Source organism: Pseudophryne corroboree, chromosome 3, assembly GCF_028390025.1.
Source record: "Pseudophryne corroboree isolate aPseCor3 chromosome 3, aPseCor3.hap2, whole genome shotgun sequence".
In the NCBI taxonomy this organism is placed as follows: domain Eukaryota; kingdom Metazoa; phylum Chordata; class Amphibia; order Anura; family Myobatrachidae; genus Pseudophryne; species Pseudophryne corroboree.
In genome coordinates, this window is record NC_086446.1 from 272,618,909 (window position 1) to 272,637,416 (window position 18,508).

General features: G+C 45.5%; 1 protein-coding gene across 1 annotated transcript in view; it reads left to right on the forward strand.

The window, feature by feature from the left end:
• Nucleotides 1-18,508, forward strand: part of MYLK2 (myosin light chain kinase 2) — a 129,306-nt gene that overhangs the window by 74,201 nt on the left and 36,597 nt on the right. The window contains exon 4 of the mRNA XM_063959108.1: nucleotides 16,995-17,100. Coding sequence (XP_063815178.1) covers nucleotides 16,995-17,100 — 106 coding nt within the window. The remainder of the gene's footprint in view (nucleotides 1-16,994; nucleotides 17,101-18,508) is intronic.

Consider the following 18,508-nt stretch of genomic DNA (forward strand, 5'->3'; position numbering starts at 1 on the left):
CCCCCCCCCCCCCCCCCCTCCTGCAGTGCTCATGCAATTGCTAACAAACTTGCTCTTGCGATCAACTCAGAATTACACCCATAGGCCCTCATTCCGAGTTGTTCGCTCGCAAGGCGATTTTAGCAGTATTGCACACGCTAAGCCGCCGCCTACTGGGAGTGAATCTTAGCTTCTTAAAATTGCGAACGAAAGATTCGCAATATTGCGATTACACATCTCGTAGCAGTTTCAGAGTAGCTTCAGACTTACTCGGCATCTGCGATCAGTTCAGTGCTTATCGTTCCTGGTTTGACGTCACAAACACACCCAGCGTTCGCCCAGACACTCCTCCGTTTCTCCAGCCACTCCCGCGTTTTTTCCGGAAACGGTAGCATTTTTTCCCACACGCCCATAAAACGGCCTGTTTCCGCCCAGTAACACCCATTTCCTGTCAATCACACTACGATCGCCTGAGCGAAGAAAAAGCGGTGAGTAAAAATCCAAACTTCATAGCAAATTTACTTGGCGCAGTCGCAGTGCGGACATTGCGCATGCGCACTAAGCGGAAAAACGCTGCGATGCGAAGAAATTTTCCGAGCGAACGACTCGGAATGACCTCCATAATGCGATAACTTTTAGTGTATTTTTAATTATTTTTTAAATTACTATGACAAGTTCAATGACAAAATTCCATTGCTTGTAAGGGGGGAAAGTTATGGCTCAGACTGATGGCTTTATTTTTTTTGGTCCATGCAGTCACACCCATCTTAGGCCCTCATTCCGAGTTGTTCGCTCGCTAGCTGCTTTTAGCAGCATTGCACACGCTAGGCCGCTGCCCTCTGGGAGTGAATCTTAGCATAGCAGAATTGCGAACGAAAGATTAGCAGAATTGCGAATAGAAAATTCTTAGCAGTTTCTGAGTAGCTCGAGACTTACTCCTACACTGCGATCAGTTCAGTCAGTTTCGTTCCTGGTTTGACGTCACAAACACACCCAGCGTTTGGCCAGACACTCCCCCGTTTCTCCAGCCACTCCCGCGTTTTTCCCTGAAACGCCTGCGTTTTTTCGCACACTCCCAGAAAACGGTCAGTTTCCGCCCAGAAACACCCACTTCCTGTCAATCACTCACCGATCAGCAGAACGATGAAAAAGCTTTGTTATGCCGTGAGTAAAATACCTAACTTTTGTGTAAAATAACTAAGCGCATGCGCTCTGCGAACCTTGCGCATGCGCAGTAAGCGACTAATCGCAGTATAGCGAAAATCGCCAACGAGCGAACAACTCGGAAAGACCCCCTTAGGCAGCATACATATCACCAGCTTTGCTTGCCCTGTGTGCCCATCATGGGTGAATGGGATGTGGTATGTGAGGTCAACAGTAAGTAGGTCGACAGTGTTTGGATCAACCACTATTGGTCGACAGGGATTATAGGTCAACAGGGTCTTTAGGTCGACATGGTCTAGGTCGACAGGTCAAAAGGTCGACATGAGTTTTTGATGTTTTTTTGGTGTAGTTTTCTCCGTACAGTGACCGGGAACCCCAATTAGTGCACCGTGTCCCCTCGTATGGCGAGTGAAAGGTTACCGTTCCGAATTGTAGTCCACGTGGATCGTAAAGTATGAAAAAGTTCAAAAAAATTGTTTTTTTTTTAAAACTCATGTTAAACTCATGTCAACCTTTTGACCTGTCGACGTAGAACATGTCGACCTAAAGACCCTGTCGACCTAGAAACCCTGCCGACCTACTTACTGTCGACCAATAGTGGTCAACCAAAACACTGTCGACCTTCTTACTGTCGACCTAAAGAACGGACCCCGGGTGAATGGCCCACCTGATTGTACTTCAATAGGCTATGCATGCCCCAGTTAACAGAGGATTCCACTGTCCCCCATAAGTCTCTATGGGGACAGTTATATACTGTAGTATCCAGTTTATCAAGCACCAAATGCTTAACTGGTCATCTTTATAACACATCTCCTGTTGCCACAAATTAGATTTTTTTTTTTAATAAAGTAATTTTTATTCAGTAGTCTGGAGAATAAGGTACAGACATTGCAGAGCATCATCATAACACAAACAATACATCCAATTGTCTTGAATCAGAGCCACATTTTGAGCGAAGCTTACAGCAATGAAATATCAGGTCAATTTCAAGAGGGAATATACAAGGATTTCATATTGTTCGGACCATTAGGGTCTGCAAAATCTGTAGCCAACTATATTAGTCTCCATTAACTTTTATATTTACACCCGTAAACTAAACAGTAAGAAAAATAACAAACAAAGAAGAAAAAAAACAAAAAACAAAAACAAAACAGAAGCAGAGTGAGAAGGAGCCATCCGATTCAGGACCACATTAGTCATACATATAAGCAGGCGAACACGTAGGGCCCAACCGCCATACATCTCAGTATACATCAGTAATAGTAAGTTATTGATATGTTAGCACTTCAGTGCCCACTATATTTGGGGAACCAGGTGAGAATGGGGGGAGTCCAGCCAAGGAGACCAAACCTTTTCAAACTTGGCTGATGCGTTTTGTTTCATATAAACGTATCTTTCCTTAATTATTGTGTCGTTAATTAAGGTCTTAAGTGCAGATATTAACGGGGCTTTAGGGGCCATCCACATCCTTGCAATGCAAACCTTAGCCAAGGCACATACACTGAGAGCATAGAGACCTATTGAAACAGACACAGAAGTAGAGCATCCCATCCCCAAAATACAGAATTGTGGGGTAAGCAGTCCGCCAGGCACAACCGTACTCTCCAGAATTGACCTGACCCCCAACCAGAACACCCTCAACCTCGGGCAGTCCCACACTAGATGCCAGAATGTTCCCACCGCCCCCCCACACTTAGGACAAAGGCCAGATCTGCCCGTCCCAAAAGTAGCTAGCCTAGCTGGAGTCATATATGTTCTGTGTAAAATGAAGAATTGAATCTGCTGATATCTGAGGGATTTGGTAACCTTGGCAGGGTATTCCAGAGCAAGGACCCAGTCCTCCTCAGTTATTAGACCCAAATCCTCCTCCCACTTTCCACGGAGACGTGTCAAAGGGTCCGCATGGAGCTTGGTAAGAAGATATCCATACGCAAGGGAGACCATCTTAGCCCGACCCAAAGTAGCCACAAAGGTCTTGATGGGGAATGGGAGGATTCGTGGGGGGGATTCAGCAAATTGGGACTGGAGGGCGTGACGAAGCTGGAGATATCTGAAGAAGTAAGAATTGGGTAGGTCAAACTCATCTCTCAGTTGTTGAAAGGATTTAAGTACATTATCTAGGTAAAGTTGAGAGATAGAAATCACCGATCTAGGGGCCCATACCTCCCGCCCCTCAAGTGCATGCAATTCAGGGAGCCAGTCAGAGTACCATAAGGGGGTATCTGGGTCCAGGCCATCGTACCTCAAGAGGTCTCTCATAGCCCGCCATATCTTTAAGGCCTGGAAAATGATAGGGGGAAGAAACCTAGCCATGCTCCCACTCAGTAGCACCTGCATAGGAGAGAGGTGGGGAAAGTAACAACGAATAAACTCACAATGCAAAGAGTCAGCCCCAGAGTTTTGTGCCCATACAGTGATATGAGTCAGTTGAGCAGCGAAGTAATACATCTGAAAGTTAGGCAGAGCCAGGCCGCCGTCAGATCGCTGTCTGGTAAGGGTATTTAGCTGTATCCTAGGTCGTTTATTAGCCCATATCAGTGAGGACAGAACGCTATTCAATTTCCTAAAGAATATTGGATAAATATATACCGGGGACTGGAGAATAATGTATAAGAGTTTGGGCAGTATAATCATTTTAATGAGATTAACCCTGCCAGACACCGTCAGTGGAAGCTTACACCAAGTCTTGGATTTGCCCGTGACCCACTGCATGGTCGGGTCCAGATTCAGAGGGACAAAATCAGAAGGGTCGTTAGTTATTTGGATTCCGAGGTACTTAAATTGTACCATCCAACATAATGGCAGGGGGATTTTGGAAACAGTAGGAGGGGGGCCTATGACTGGCATAATGTATGATTTAGGCCAGTTAATTCTAAGACCCGAATGATCTCCAAAGTTCTCTATCACACGCAGCAGAATGGGCATTGACTTGGTGTAATCCTGCAAAAACAACAACATGTCATCGGCATAAAGAGCTATTCTATCCTCACGTGGACCTGTACAAATTCCCACAATATCTGGGTGCGATCTTATCAAGCAGGCCAGGGGCTCGATGGCCAAGGCAAACAGCGTTGGGGACAGGGGGCAGCCCTGTCTAGTACCACGGGTCAATTGAAAAGAGGGGGATACATAACCGTTCACCAAGATCCTGGCACTCGGATGTTGATACAGTAATTTAATCCATCTTATAAAATTGGGTCCAAAGCCCATACAAGCCATCACCTCCCATAAATAAGCCCATTCAATGCTGTCAAAGGCCTTGGCCGCGTCTAACGAGACCACAGCCGAGACAGAAGGGGAGTCATGTGGGAGTTGTAAAATGGTATACAGTCTACGTAAATTGATAGACGTGGACTTTCCTGGCATGAAGCCAGTCTGGTCCGGGTGAATGAGGGAGGTGATCACTGTGTTAAGCCGTACTGCCAATATCTTTGCCAGGATCTTAGCATCTATGGGAATCAGGGATATCGGCCTATAGGAGTCTGGAGACCTAGGGTCCTTACCGGGCTTTGGGATCACTATTATAACTGCCTCTGACATGGAGGGGGGGAGTTCGTTATTGGCAAATATATCTAAGTATAGGGCATGAAGCCTGGGCCCAAAAAAATCAACATGATTTTTGTATACCTCGGAGGGAATTCCGTCACAACCCGGAGCCTTGCCATTAGGGGACATACCAATGGCCGCAGTCACCTCTTCGAGCGTCAAAGGTGCCTCCAGCAGCTCACAGGCTTCAGAGGAGAGTGCGGGCAGCGGAACACCCCCCAAGTAATATGAAAGATCTGAAGTAGAGCATGTCAATTGTGAGTTATAAACCTCAGAGAAATAAGATCGGAATAACAGCGCAATGTCCGGTGTGGTGTCAACAAAAGAGCCATCCGCACCGGACATTTGGGTGATCGTAGTCCCAGGACGATCGTAATGTATAAGACGGGCCAGGAGGCCCCCCGTCCTATCAGCCTGCATATAAATATTAGTAGCTTTAAAAAGGAGGGATCGAGAGTTTTTATCAGACAGGTGGGCCAACCAAGCCGACTGAGCCACCAGCCAGCGTGTCTTTGTCGCGGGGGCGCCATCGGACAAATATTGGGACTCTAGGTCCCTAGCGTCCCTTTCATGGGCCTGTTCTCTCTCCCTAGAGGACATTTTATGAGCCGCTATACGTCCAATATATGAACCTCTCAAGAACGCCTTGAATGAATCCCAGACTACTGTACCCGGGGCAGACCCTACATTGTCGCTAAAGTAACCCTCCCACTGAATCTCAAAATCACTGCAGTCCCCCAGCTGGGTCAGCCAAGAGGGGTGCAGTTTCCAATAAGAGTGCCCCCTCTGACTTTCCACAGCAAGAGTCATCAACAGAGGGGAGTGGTCAGAGACCCCTCGAGCCTCGTAGTAGACGTCAATAATCCCAGGGACGAGGGCGGGGGACACCAACATCTGGTCAATCCTGGAGAAGGAGCCATGAGTGCTGGAAAAACAGGAGAACTGACGGACCGCAGGGTGACGAAGCCGCCACACATCTACCCACTGCAAACTATTCAAAAAATCAGCAAACTTGGTAGGACCACCACCCGCCAGCGCAGCCTGTGGGGAGTGCCATCGGTCCAAAGGCAAATCCAGGACGTTATTAAAATCGCCCAAGCAAATCACTGGGGTGGTAGGGGAAGGAGCTATGAAAGAAGCAGCTTGCTGTAGCACAGCATATGAGAAAGGAGGGGGGACATACACCGCTAAAATGTAATAGGGCTGGGAGCTCAGCTTACACTCTATAAATACAAATCTTCCATACGGGTCAGTTTCAATCGATAACAACTCAAATTGCACTGTCTTTTTAATCAGGACGGAGACACCCCTAGAAAAGGAGGAGTGAGAGGCATGGTAAGCCCAGCCCACCCAGGCCCGTCGTAAGGACAGTAACCTATGTCCCTCCAAGTGGGTCTCACTGAGGCATGCAATATCCGGGTCATATTTCTTAATCATATTCAGAATCAAAGATCGTTTGATTTTGTTATTCAGACCTCGAACATTCCATGCCAGAAATTTTAGATTAATCATGACCCCATGTAAGCTCTATGTACCTTCCGGATGGACCTCCCCCAAAATACATCTTGAAAATCAGCATTATTAACACCAGCAACACATGACGTATATGAGCCCCGCGTTGTAAGCCATTGCATCTGAAATATGAAACATCTTTGCCTCAGAAAATACTTAAATAAGAAAAATAACAAACTAAAGAAAGAAAACCGAAAACAGCAAAAGGAGGCGCAACTAGCAGCTTCCCAACTAACCATTCCCTCCCCGTACACCACCCCAAACTCCGGCATACTTATATCCCGAACAATCAACCCAAACTACCAAGCGCTAGGAAGGCCTAGATTCTCAACTGAACCTCTAACCCACTCTAACCAACACCACTTGGACGTAAAAGTCTTGAGCCACCAATGCTAAGGAGGGGGGCTCCCCGAACTGTGATCGTTGCCTCCGGTAGACCAGGCCCCAGGCTCTTCAACGCAGGAGATCAGTCCGGAGCCAGTTGCCGAGCACCCGGCGCAAATCTGTCCAACCATTGGGCCGCCTCTCTAGGGGAATTAAAAAACTTGGTCTCCCCATCCGCCACAACCCGGAGCCTTGAGGGAAACAGCATGGAGTATGAAGTGTTGAGGTCTCGCAGACGCCGTTTAATAAGCATAAACTGGGCTCGGTCCTTCTGGACGTCTGCGGCAAAGTCCGGGAAGGCCGATACCTTGACTCCATTGCGGACCAACGGGCCCTTCGTGCGACCCAATCGGAGAACCGAGTCACGGTCCTTATAGTGCAGGAATTTAGCGATGAAGGTGCGAGGAGGGGCACCAGGAGGTAGCGGCCGAGATGGTATCCTATGTGCTCGCTCCACCGTGAAATGGGCCGTAAAGGACTCAGCGCCATACATCTCCTTAAGCCAGGATTCGAGGAAGTCCTCCGGCTGCGAACCCTCTTCTCTTTCAGGCAGGCCTACAAATCTGACGTTGTTCCTGCGCAGCCGTCCCTCCATGTCCAGAAGCTTGGTCTGAAGGGAGGAAACCTGCTGGGTCACCGTGGATACGGACTGCTTCAGGGGGCCACACAAATCTTCCAGATTGGAGACCCGTGTCTCCGCCTCACCCACTCTCTCTCGGATACGTTGAACATCTTGGCGGAGCAAGGAGAGATCACACTGCACCTTCTCCATCTTATCGGAGAGACGCCGTTCACTGCCAGCTATAGCCTCCAGCACTTGTTGAATAGACGGCGCCTCCGCTGCCTCCGGGGAATTGACCGCAGACTCGGGAGGGGAGGTCGAGTGTGTTGGAGAGGCTCCATGAGAAGGAGCCGGTGTTACCCTGAGATTGGGTTGTCTGGTAAATCTTTCTAGTTTGGCCGCGGCCGCACTCTGGCCGCCCTTAACCATGTTGGACAGGAGCAGTCACACTCACCCCAAGTTAGGGTTACAGTATAGGATTGTAACTAGAAGGCGGCAGCAGCAAGGGTGTGTATAATCAGTGGCGGGAACCAACCGTGTCCGGTCTGTAGGTCAGAGTATCAATGGATACGAAGCACAGGCTCGTGTAAAAGTAACAGTACGGACGGGAATATCCTGTAGTAAATTCCGGGAGGCAAAAGTAGGATAGTGGTGTGCAGTACACTGTAGGATATTAGTGCAGTACAGCAGTGTAGACAGTTCCAATCTATATGCAACTCATGTGTGGTAGAATGGAAGAGCTGTGCAGTGGAGGTAGCTGACTTTGCCTCCAATCCCAGGTGGATATTAGCATAGTCATTAGTCATTAGGAGAGTAAGAATAGGAGAGGTCAGCATGCAGTAAGGACCCAGTGTGCAGCCTTTCCAAGCGTGGATGTCAGCCCAGAGCAGTGGGGCCATCTGTATAACTTCTCCCAAAATGGCCGCAGTGCTCTTCCCCTTCCCTAGGAGTACCTGCTTCTTCTTCTTCTCCGGGTATCAGGGCTCCGGGCCGCAGCCTGTCAGGGAGAGGAGAGGCAGCTTCCACCTCCCAGTCGTCCCGGGGTGCTTGTCAGCAGCGGCAGCCCACCGCCCGAGCTCCGGGCGTCCCGCGGCCGAGGGCGCCGAAATTGAGGCTGGGGATCCGGAGGAGGCACAGGCCGCAGGGCCGGAAGTCAGCCGACGCCGTCCCACGAGTCCCGGAGACCGCAGAAAAGGATGCCCGCCGGTGCCCAGCAGTGTGAGGGAGGTATTCAGCCCGGGTAGGGACACCAGAGAGGTCAGGATGTGTGAAAGGATGGCTGTATTCGGGGAGCTCCCAAGATCCGCACCTTACTCCTTAGCTGCCGTGGCCACGCCCCCCGCCACAAATTAGATTTACTGTCTGGTCATGCACAAACTTTCAGCACATGTGCAATAGTTTCCTTAAAAAGCTACTGAAGTGAAACCTTGAGCCTCTTCATTTAGCAACTGGTGAAAGACATCATTATGGGGAAAGTGTTTCAACAAGAAGCTAAGTGCTATCTCGACAACCAAGGGGGACATGTACTAAGCAATGATAAAAGTGGAGAAGTGAGCCAATGGAGAAGTTGCCCATGGCAACCAATCAGCATTGACGTGACATTTATAATTTGCATACTATAAAAATATAAAGAGCAGCTGTTTGGTTGCCATGGACAACTTCTCCACTGGCTCACTTCTCCACTTTTATTACTGCTTAGTACATGTCCCCCTAAAGGTGGTAACTTTTACTTTAGTGCACTGCAAAAGGGCAGTTCTGAGTCAGGGATGGCAACTAGGGAATACGCTCAAGTTGTAGGGTTTATTGTTCTGTTGTCAACAGGTAAGTAGCTGCTGTTGACTGGGAGAAAGATTAATAGCTTGGTTTTTGAAAGATTGAGCTTCAGATGGCAAGAGGGCATCCAAAATGAAATGCCAGAAAGACATTCAGTAACGCCATCCAGCACAGATGACGGAAGATCCAGAGAGGAAAAATTTAGTTGGGTGTAAGCCACAAAGAGGTGATACTGAAACCAAAAAGAGCTTATTACTTTTCTAAAAGCAGCGATGAGCAGAGGGCCTTGTACTGGACTTTGATGTGCAACTAGGGATGGCCATCGACTATTGATGATTAGAATAATCAATTGTTGACAACTGATGACAGATAGTTTTGCCATCGAGGTACTGAGCCCCCAATTTATTTTTCTTTTCTACTGGGGCAAGAAGCCTATTTCCCCCGATGCACCCACAGAGGACTGAGGCTTGAGCTGATTCAGGTTTGCACACAAGAGCATGACTGAGATGCTAACAATTGCCCCTAGATGTGTTTTCCCATCTCTGATGCATTTGCAGTTGCTACAAATCTAAATATCTATCCACAAAACTAATAAGCATTTAAATATGATCAGCCCAGGGTTTAAAAATACGACAAATACATTGGGGTATATTTACTTAAGTGCAGATTTTTAGAAGTGGAAATGTTGCACATAGCAACTAATCAGATCCTACTTAACATTTATCTAGCACCATCTAGAAGATAATAGCTAGAATCTGAGTGGTTGCTATGGACAACATCTCCACTTCTAAAACCCTCACTTTAATATACGCCATAGTGGCCTACGTAAATGTTTATTTTTAGTAAGATACGCTAATAATGTAAAGTATACCCCTTTTCCACTACTGAGCACGGGTCACAGCCGGGAGCCTGACACGGCTGCTACGCGGCTGCGATCCGTGCTCAGCCCCCTTTCCCACTGCGCTCACCAACCGCTGCTAGTGACGCGGCATGGGCGAAGCTGGGAGATCACATGATCTCCCAGCACCGCCCTTCCATACAGTGTAAACGGGAGCCGCATCGCATCGACACGGCTTCCGTTTACACAACAACCCTTCCGGATCATTCCCGTGTCCTACCCGGGTGTGGTATTGAAAGTCGACAGTAACTAGGTCGACAATGTCTAGGTCGACCACTATTGGTCGACAGTAACTAGGTCGACAGGGTGTCTAGGTCGACAGGGTCTTTAGGTCGACATGTTCTAGGTCGACAGGTCAAAAGGTCGACATGAGTTTTTAATGTTATTTTGGTGTCGTTTTCTTCGTAGAGTGACCGGGAACCCCAATTAGTGCACCGCGTCCCCACGCATGGCTCGCTTTGCTCGCCATGCTTCGGGAATGGTGCTTTCGCTCCGCTACCGCTTCGCTCGGCACAGATTACCGTTCCAATCGTAGTCCACGTGGATCGTTAAGTATGAAAAGGTTCAAAAAAAGAAAAAAATTGTGAAAAACTCATGTCGACCTTTTGACCTGTTGACCTAGAACATGTCGACCTAAAGACCCTGTCGACCTAGACACCCTGATGACCTAGTTACTGTCGACCAATAGTGATCGACCTAGACATTGTCGATCTAGTTACTGTCGACTTTCAGTCCGGATCCCGTCCTACCCAGGTAGTTACCCGGGTAGGATTCACGGGTCACTTGATCAGGGTTTTTGCGGGGGGACCCTTATCCACTAGCAAAAAACATGGGTAAATGCGCGCCCCCGTGCATTTACCCGTGTTTTTTGAGCTAGTGGAAAAGGGGTAATAGTATACACGGCCAAGTCACATTATTATGACCACCAGCTGCTAGACCGGCTGAACTGTCATTTTAGACACACATCTGGTAGCACCCAGGTTCATTTTGACAGTGAGCTATTCCACTGTATCGTGTCAGTCAGCACTCACGTTCCTTCGTAGCCGATGTTATTTGCAATGGTTCCATTTGTTCAGTCACGATTCACCTTCACCACAGCAGCATGTGAACAGGTCTCAAACTGCGCTGTTTCAGAAATACTGCCATCCTTGGCCCGAAAGCTGATAATCATCCCTTTTTGCAACTTGGATAAATCGCCCCTTTTATGATGATAGCAACGAGTGGTATGTGTGCAGACGGCCTATTGCACACCTTATATACCCACCAAGCCAGCGCACGACACGTGACGTACTTCATGGACTATGTGCTACCGACATCAAATGTAGGAGATGGTTATAATAATGTGACTTGACCGTGTACTTTACATTTATCACATGTTAGCAGCGCATCCATCCTATGTAATCGAAATACCGACTCCGGAATCCCGACATATTCTCCCTCCGTGGGTGTCCACGACACCCATAGAGGGAGAATAAATTAGTGTGCCGAGCGTAGCGAGGCACCGTGCCCGCAGCGTGGCGAGCACAGCGAGCCCGCAAGGGGCGGCGTTCCACTCGCCACCTTTGTCGGGATTGTGCTGGTCTGGATTCCGGTGTCGGTATTTCGACCGCTGGGATCCCGTCCAGCGGGATTTCGTACTGATCCCTATGTATTACAGTGGGGATTTCCCATGGTCAGACCTCAGGGCATGGGAAATCCCCATTGTATAAATAGAAGTGATAGGCTGCTCCTGTCTCATTCGCGCAGTGGCTCCGTAAGGAGCAAGTTATCATTTTCATAGGATTTTTGTCATTTTTATTTTTGACCATTGGATTGCCTACATGGTGCAAAGTCTGGGGGTAAAGTATTTGTTTCTAATAAGATGGTTTTTTTTAATATATATATATATATATATATATATATATATATATATATATATATATATAGTGTGTGCGTGTGTGTTTCCCCAGCATTTTGCCAGTACACTGCATGTCCCCGCTCTACATGTGCTAAAATGCCATGGCTGCTATGGGTATTCTAACTTTTGGAGTACTGCATACCCAAACACTTTAAATTGTCCAGAACATGATGGGATCAGTAGTCCAACATGGTAAAATGCAGCAATAATGATTTAATATTAAAATGTAATTGACCGACAGTGCACCGGGGATGTTGGGAAAGCCCAAATGCTCCCAGGATGGAGCTGTTTTTAGGGCTGGTTGGAACTACAGCTGGCGGACTTGTTATAGTGGTCACAGACCTCGCTAGTATAACCAAGTGCTGGTATTGGAGTCTGGGCAATGCTTTTAGGTCCCCCTGATTTGGGCAATACTAGCCTAGGCTGTCAGCATATATATTTTTTTTCTGTTAATTGATTTGATTATTATGAGCTATGATTTTGTGGAAAAAATATATGTATTGTATAAGAAGTGGCTTGTGTGTAACTGTATAGGACAAAAAAGGTGACAGCTGCGGGATTGGTTTTACAACCCATGAAACACTGTTATACTTAATCAAACTGAGTGGATCAATTGGTTTCTGAGATACAACTCTTCCCTTTCCCCGATGCCAGTATTACATTGGCAGATGTGAATATTTGGAGGTAAAGCAGGAGAACTAAAGAACTTTCTAAAGAGCTTCTAAAGGCTTCTGTGTCTCATCACAGTGGTGGCATTGTTAGGGAGTGTGAGATATAATTTCTGGGATTTCAACCAATCTACATAGAGCGTGTGAGTTTGCTTTCACAAATCCATTGTCATACACATGTCACGCAGGCTTGGGTGAGTGTTATATGCAACACTATCCATGACTGCTTTTGCAGTGTAGTGCCACAAGTGTGCTCTACAAATGTTATCCCCTCTTAAAAAAAATAGTTGGCACCAACATCATTATAAATATATTACTCACTTTATAAATTAAACAGTAGTGCCCGTGGTGATAAATTATAATTAGCAATGCTTCTGTTCAAAATAAAACAAATAATTGTACAAATACATATCAGTGCCCCCTTGTACACAATAAAATAGTAGTTCTTCCTTTAATAATTATTGCTTCCTTAATTAATTCATATCAGTTGCTTTTATAATCAATCTTTATCTAAAATCTTCTTTGCATTTGTACCACCATAATACAATGGAGTCTTGGAATCCATGAGGAAAAATTTAAAAATTAAAACCTATGAACCAAACAAGCTGCTCCCGAAGATCACGAAACACAAAATGAGTTAATGTCTGGATAGTTAATAGATAGGCAGACAGGGTATCTTGTACCATTCACCCAAACACAGATAGTCACTACATATAGCTTTATGTATGGGAAAGTTGTCAGAAGTTCAAGATGTCCGCCCAACTATGCACAAAATAATTAACTGCAAAAAAATAGTACTGCAGCAGGCTAATCATATTTTCCCAATGTGTTTTGTATGTTTTATATTTTCAAAATAAGTCATGCAGTAGTTTCAATTTAAAACGCCAATTTCAAAGGTTTTTAATTTTTTATTTTTTATACCTTTTAAGCTTGCATGTGATTTTTCCCTATGTGTTCATTTTCCCTAGCTTTTCTCCTTCAAATCATTATCTCATTTTCAATACTTCTCTGGAGGTCAAGCAAGTGTGGCTGTCATAGGGTCATAGCTGGACGCATGTCATGTGATGGCATAATAAGGAGAATAGAGGGAAGATGTCACAGTGCACAGAGTAGACATACAACACATTGGCCCAAATGTTGGTTTTAGGTTTCAAAACATTGCTGCTTTAAATCTAGCAACTAAATCAACAAATTCATATGACTTTCTGCAACTCGCATGATATTACATTTGGGCCACAGTCTGCTACGTAGAAGCAGGCTCACAACTCTCATACGATCATGTGAAGGCACAGGGTGGAGGGAGGGTAGGCGAGGAAAGGGTGAAAGGCACAGTAAATACAAAGAACACATGGGAATTCCATGACCTCTGTGCTCACTACATCATGTGACGTGAGTGTGGTTGCCATTGGAATGGTAAATATCAACATTTTTTTAATCATTACAGTGATTTATAATTAAAAAAAATATCAATAAGCACCTCATGTTTGCAAAACAACTTACTGGCCACCTTCGGTTCCCATGGTATCAATCCCACCAATCTTCACTCCTCTCTGGTATTTTGCTCCTTACACTCATTATTGCCCATCCAAGTTTTAATAATTTTTTTATGACCTACCCCTCCCTCCCATTTTTTTTTTTTACTTATTCCCCTTTGTATTCTTCAGCAGTAGTGGATTTCCCAATAGGCATGTGAGGCACGTGCCTAGGGGTGGCACTTCTTGGGGGGCCGAATTTGGATGCTTCTGTTGGTACTGTCAACCCAAAATCTACCAGTATACAGTTAATATTTCCACTATATTATACCATAAGCCAGGCCTGGCCAACCTGTGGCTCTCCAGCTGTTGTGAAACTACAAGTCCCAGCATACCCTGCCACAATTTTAGCATTCCCTAATAACAAAACTATCACAGGGGATGCTGGGATTTGTAGTTTCACAACAGCTGGAAAGCCACAGGTTGGCCGGGCCTGCCATGAGCAATCTTGAATGGAGGGTATATGGGTAAGACATGCACTTACTGCCCATGTCAGCTGTTCTACTTAGTAAATATGTATACATAATTAAAAATAAAAAAAGTCATAGTTAGTGGCTTTTTCTTATTATTATATTACATGGCTGTCATCAAACGTGGACTTAGTTTTAACCAATCAATGAAAATAATAAAATTAAGCAGGGTGAAGGAGGGTGGGGGGCGGAGTAAGGGGCATTACTGTTGTGCCTAGGGGTGCCCTCAACCTTACGTCTGCCCCTGTTCTCTTTATTATATGTTTATACTAATTGTTTGGTGGGTCCTAGGCTTCCCACATAGGCCACCGGCAATACATCCTTGTTTTTTGGATGTATTCTTCTCTTCTTGTTTGTACAATTTTGATGTGCAGATACAGTGCTTATTGTAGTTTTGTTTCTGGACAAATAAAATAAAAAGATTTTCTTAAAATGGTATTGAAGCCTTAAGTGATATTATAGGATGTCAAGAGGGGATGCGGTCAATTTACCTACAATCAAAATCCCGGCGGTCAAAATACAGACAACCATTGACCGACAAAATCCTGACAAGGTCAAAATCCCAACATGATCAAAATCCCAACATTTAAAATACAGACAAGGTCATAATAACAATGCAATGAAAAAGAAGCTGGTGATTAATAGCGTGCGCCTATAGCTGCCCTTGTCCCCAAGGTAAAAGAGTGTCACCCACACTTTTGCACATACAAGACAGGAAAAGGTTACCAATGGTGTCTGGGGCGCTAGATTCACTGGTCGTGCCTAGCAGGATTGTAAGCTGAACACGCGATTCTTAAAGAAAATAAAAAGTATACATAGTACAATACTGTGTAACAGATTTCTATTGTTATTGACACAATCAAATTGGACTCGTACCAAAAGATGAATAGATAGTGCTTTTGATATGAAGTCAATCACTGTGATAACCGATCCCCCATTTGTTGTTCACACTTCACCCAGATAGTCCGGAACCTCCCCGGTATCTCAAAATGGATGTATATGTGGAAAAAGAAGCTCCATATAGTGTGATAACGTAACACAAATATATCAAATGGAATGGATATTATGGAGACTCTTACCATCCAGTGGAAGTTTTAAGGCACAAAGGGGGTCTCTTGAATGTGAAACAATAGACACCTTCAATGGCCTGAAATCCTCATCATCCTAAGGATCAGGTTTCTCCGCAATAAGTTCCCCGAAAATATATGGGGGAAAAAAAGAGGGCTCCAAATAGTGTAACACCGTTTATTTAAAACACAAATAAAACCATAAAAAAGGGGCTGGTAATGGACTCTCACCATACAAAAGATGTTTCAAAGGCAAGTTTAACAGAAGATGGCCAGGCGTCCCCAGGAATCGTCATCAAACAAGCAGGTAAGTCGTTCCAGTCACCGCCCAGTACCTCCACCAACGCGTTTCGATAACTAGCTGTTATCTTTCTCAAGGTGTGAGGTACTGGGCGGTGACTGGAAAAACTTCTGTTAAACTTGCCTTTGAAACATCTTTTGTATGGTGAGAGTCCATTACCAGCCCCTTTTTTATGGTTTTATTTGTGTTTTAAATAAACGGTGTTACACTATTTGGAGCCCTCTTTTTTCTCCCCATATATTTTCGGGGAACTTATTGCGGAGAAACCTGATCCTTAGGATGATGAGGATTTCAGGCCATTGAAGGTGTCCATTGTTTCACATTCAAGAGACCCCCTTTGTGCCTTAAAACTTCCACTGGATGGTAAGAGTCTCCATAATATCCATTCCATTTGATATATTTGTGTTACGTTATCACACTATATGGAGCTTCTTTTTCCACATATACATCCATTTTGAGATACCGGGGAGGTTATGGACTATCTGGGTGAAGTGTGAACAATAAATGGGGGATCGGTTATCACAGTGATTGACTTCATATCAAAAGCACTATCTATTCATCTTTTGGTACGAGTCCAATTTGATTGTGTCAATAACAATAGAAATCTGTTACACAGTATTGTACTATGTATACTTTTTATTTTCTTTAAGAATCGCGTGTTCAGCTTACAATCCTGCTAGGCACGACCAGTGAATCTAGCGCCCCAGACACCATTGGTAACCTTTTCCTGTCAAGGTCATAATAACGACATTTCAAATGTCGACATGTCAAAAAAAATTCAACATGAGTTTTTCATGATTTTTTTATTGAAACCGACTTGTTCATACTTTACCATCCCAGTGGACCTGGAGTGGGAATATAATAGTGCCCGAAACATGGTGTGTGCAGCGAGCCATGCGAGGGGACGTGTACACTTATACGATGTCCATGTCGACCTATGTCGACATCCATACCAAAAAACAATGACAAACCCTTGTCGCCTTTTTGACCTGTAGGCATTTTACATTTTGGTATTTTGACTTTGTCGGTATTTTAAATGTCTGTATTTTGACCTTGTCTGCATTTTGAGCTTGTCTGCATTTTGACTGTCGGTCAATTGTTGTTGGGATTTTGACCGTCGGAAGTTTGATTGTAGGTATTTCATACTGATCCCGTCAAGAGCTGCACTTACTACACTGTCTGTGTCTAGGACAGAACTGTGGAGGGTACTTGAACTGATGTCTCTCTTTCTCTGTTAATAGATGACTGCCCCCCTCCTCCTGCTCCGTTCCCTCATCGCTTTGTGACTCTCACAACTGGAAATATAAATGATCTGTATGAACTGAATATGGATGACATACTTGGAGGGTGAGATAATTTACACAGACACACAGGTGAATTAAGTGGGTAGTAGAATAACGAGACCAGCTATATAATACTGCACACACATGCTGTGTGATTGTATTGCTTGCTGAATTTCATGGCCGAGACAAGTACATTTTTAAGCTTGCATTTTATATTTTTCTATTTTTATATGTTCACCTACATTTCGCTATCTCTTTCTCAATACCTCTTAGGAGGGCAAACAAGTGTGGTTGCCATAGGGTCACAGCTGTACGTATGACATGTGATGGTAGAAGTAGGAGACAGAGAGGGAGGATGTTACAGTGCACAGGGCAGACATACAACACACTGGGCCACATGTTGGTTTTGCCTCTAAAAAAATAGCCGCTTTAAATCTAGCAACTAAATCACAAATATCTTGTGACTTTATGCAATTCTCAAATATACTGGGCATTGTACCTCTGTTGAGGAAAAAAGTTAATTCCTCCTTAATCTTTGCTTTATAAATATACTGTGTTGCAATTTTTTTGATATGTACAGGGAATTGAGGGGGGATGTTATTGGGATCCCGGAACTTGGGATGCCAGCAGTCAGAATAACGACAGCGGCACCCTGATGCGCAGAATCCAGACACCGCTAGGTAAGTATTCTAACCCTGTCCCTTTAACCCCCACACACAGCCTAACCCTCCGTGCCTAGTGCCTAAACCTAACCATCCTCCCTTTTTAGTGCCTAACCCTAACCCCTAACCCTCCCACCCCGCAGCGTAACTGTAACCTCACCCCCCCCCCCCCACCACACACACACACTCACAGCCTAACCCTAACCCTCCCTGTAGTGCCTAAACAGGGGTTTCAGAACATTTTTAGGTTTGGGGGGGGGGGGCAAGATATAATATCAGTTAAGCGCCCATAAATCACTAAATGTGGCCCCCTGTGTGTTACACCTCATAACAAAAATGGAGAGATGGAGAGAGAAAGAGACACATGGACAGAGACATGAAGGGAAAGAGAGATGGAGAGAGAGAGAGAGAGAGACCTGGAGAAAGACACATGGAGAGAGAGAGAGAGAGAGAGAGAGAGAGATACATGAGGTATATCATCATCAGCAGAATGTAAGGCGCCCAGGAGAGCAGTTACCTGGAGGTGTCAGGGAGGAGGTTGCATTGTCTCTCCGGCTAGGCAGCGGTTCTGCAGGGGCTCTGGCAGGCTACCAGGCCGTAGGCAGTGGTCCTGCAAAAATTTGGTGGCCATTGGGGTGAGGGGGGAGTCAGGGATGATGAGGGGAGGATAGGCAATGACAAGGTGGCTGAAGCAGGACAGGGTGAGGCAGGGGCATAAGTAGAACTTTGTGGTAGAAAAATCTTGAAAGGGCCCCTCTGCCTCCCGCCGTAGTCACTACCAGCATGCCTCGCGCCTGCCCCCGTCACCCT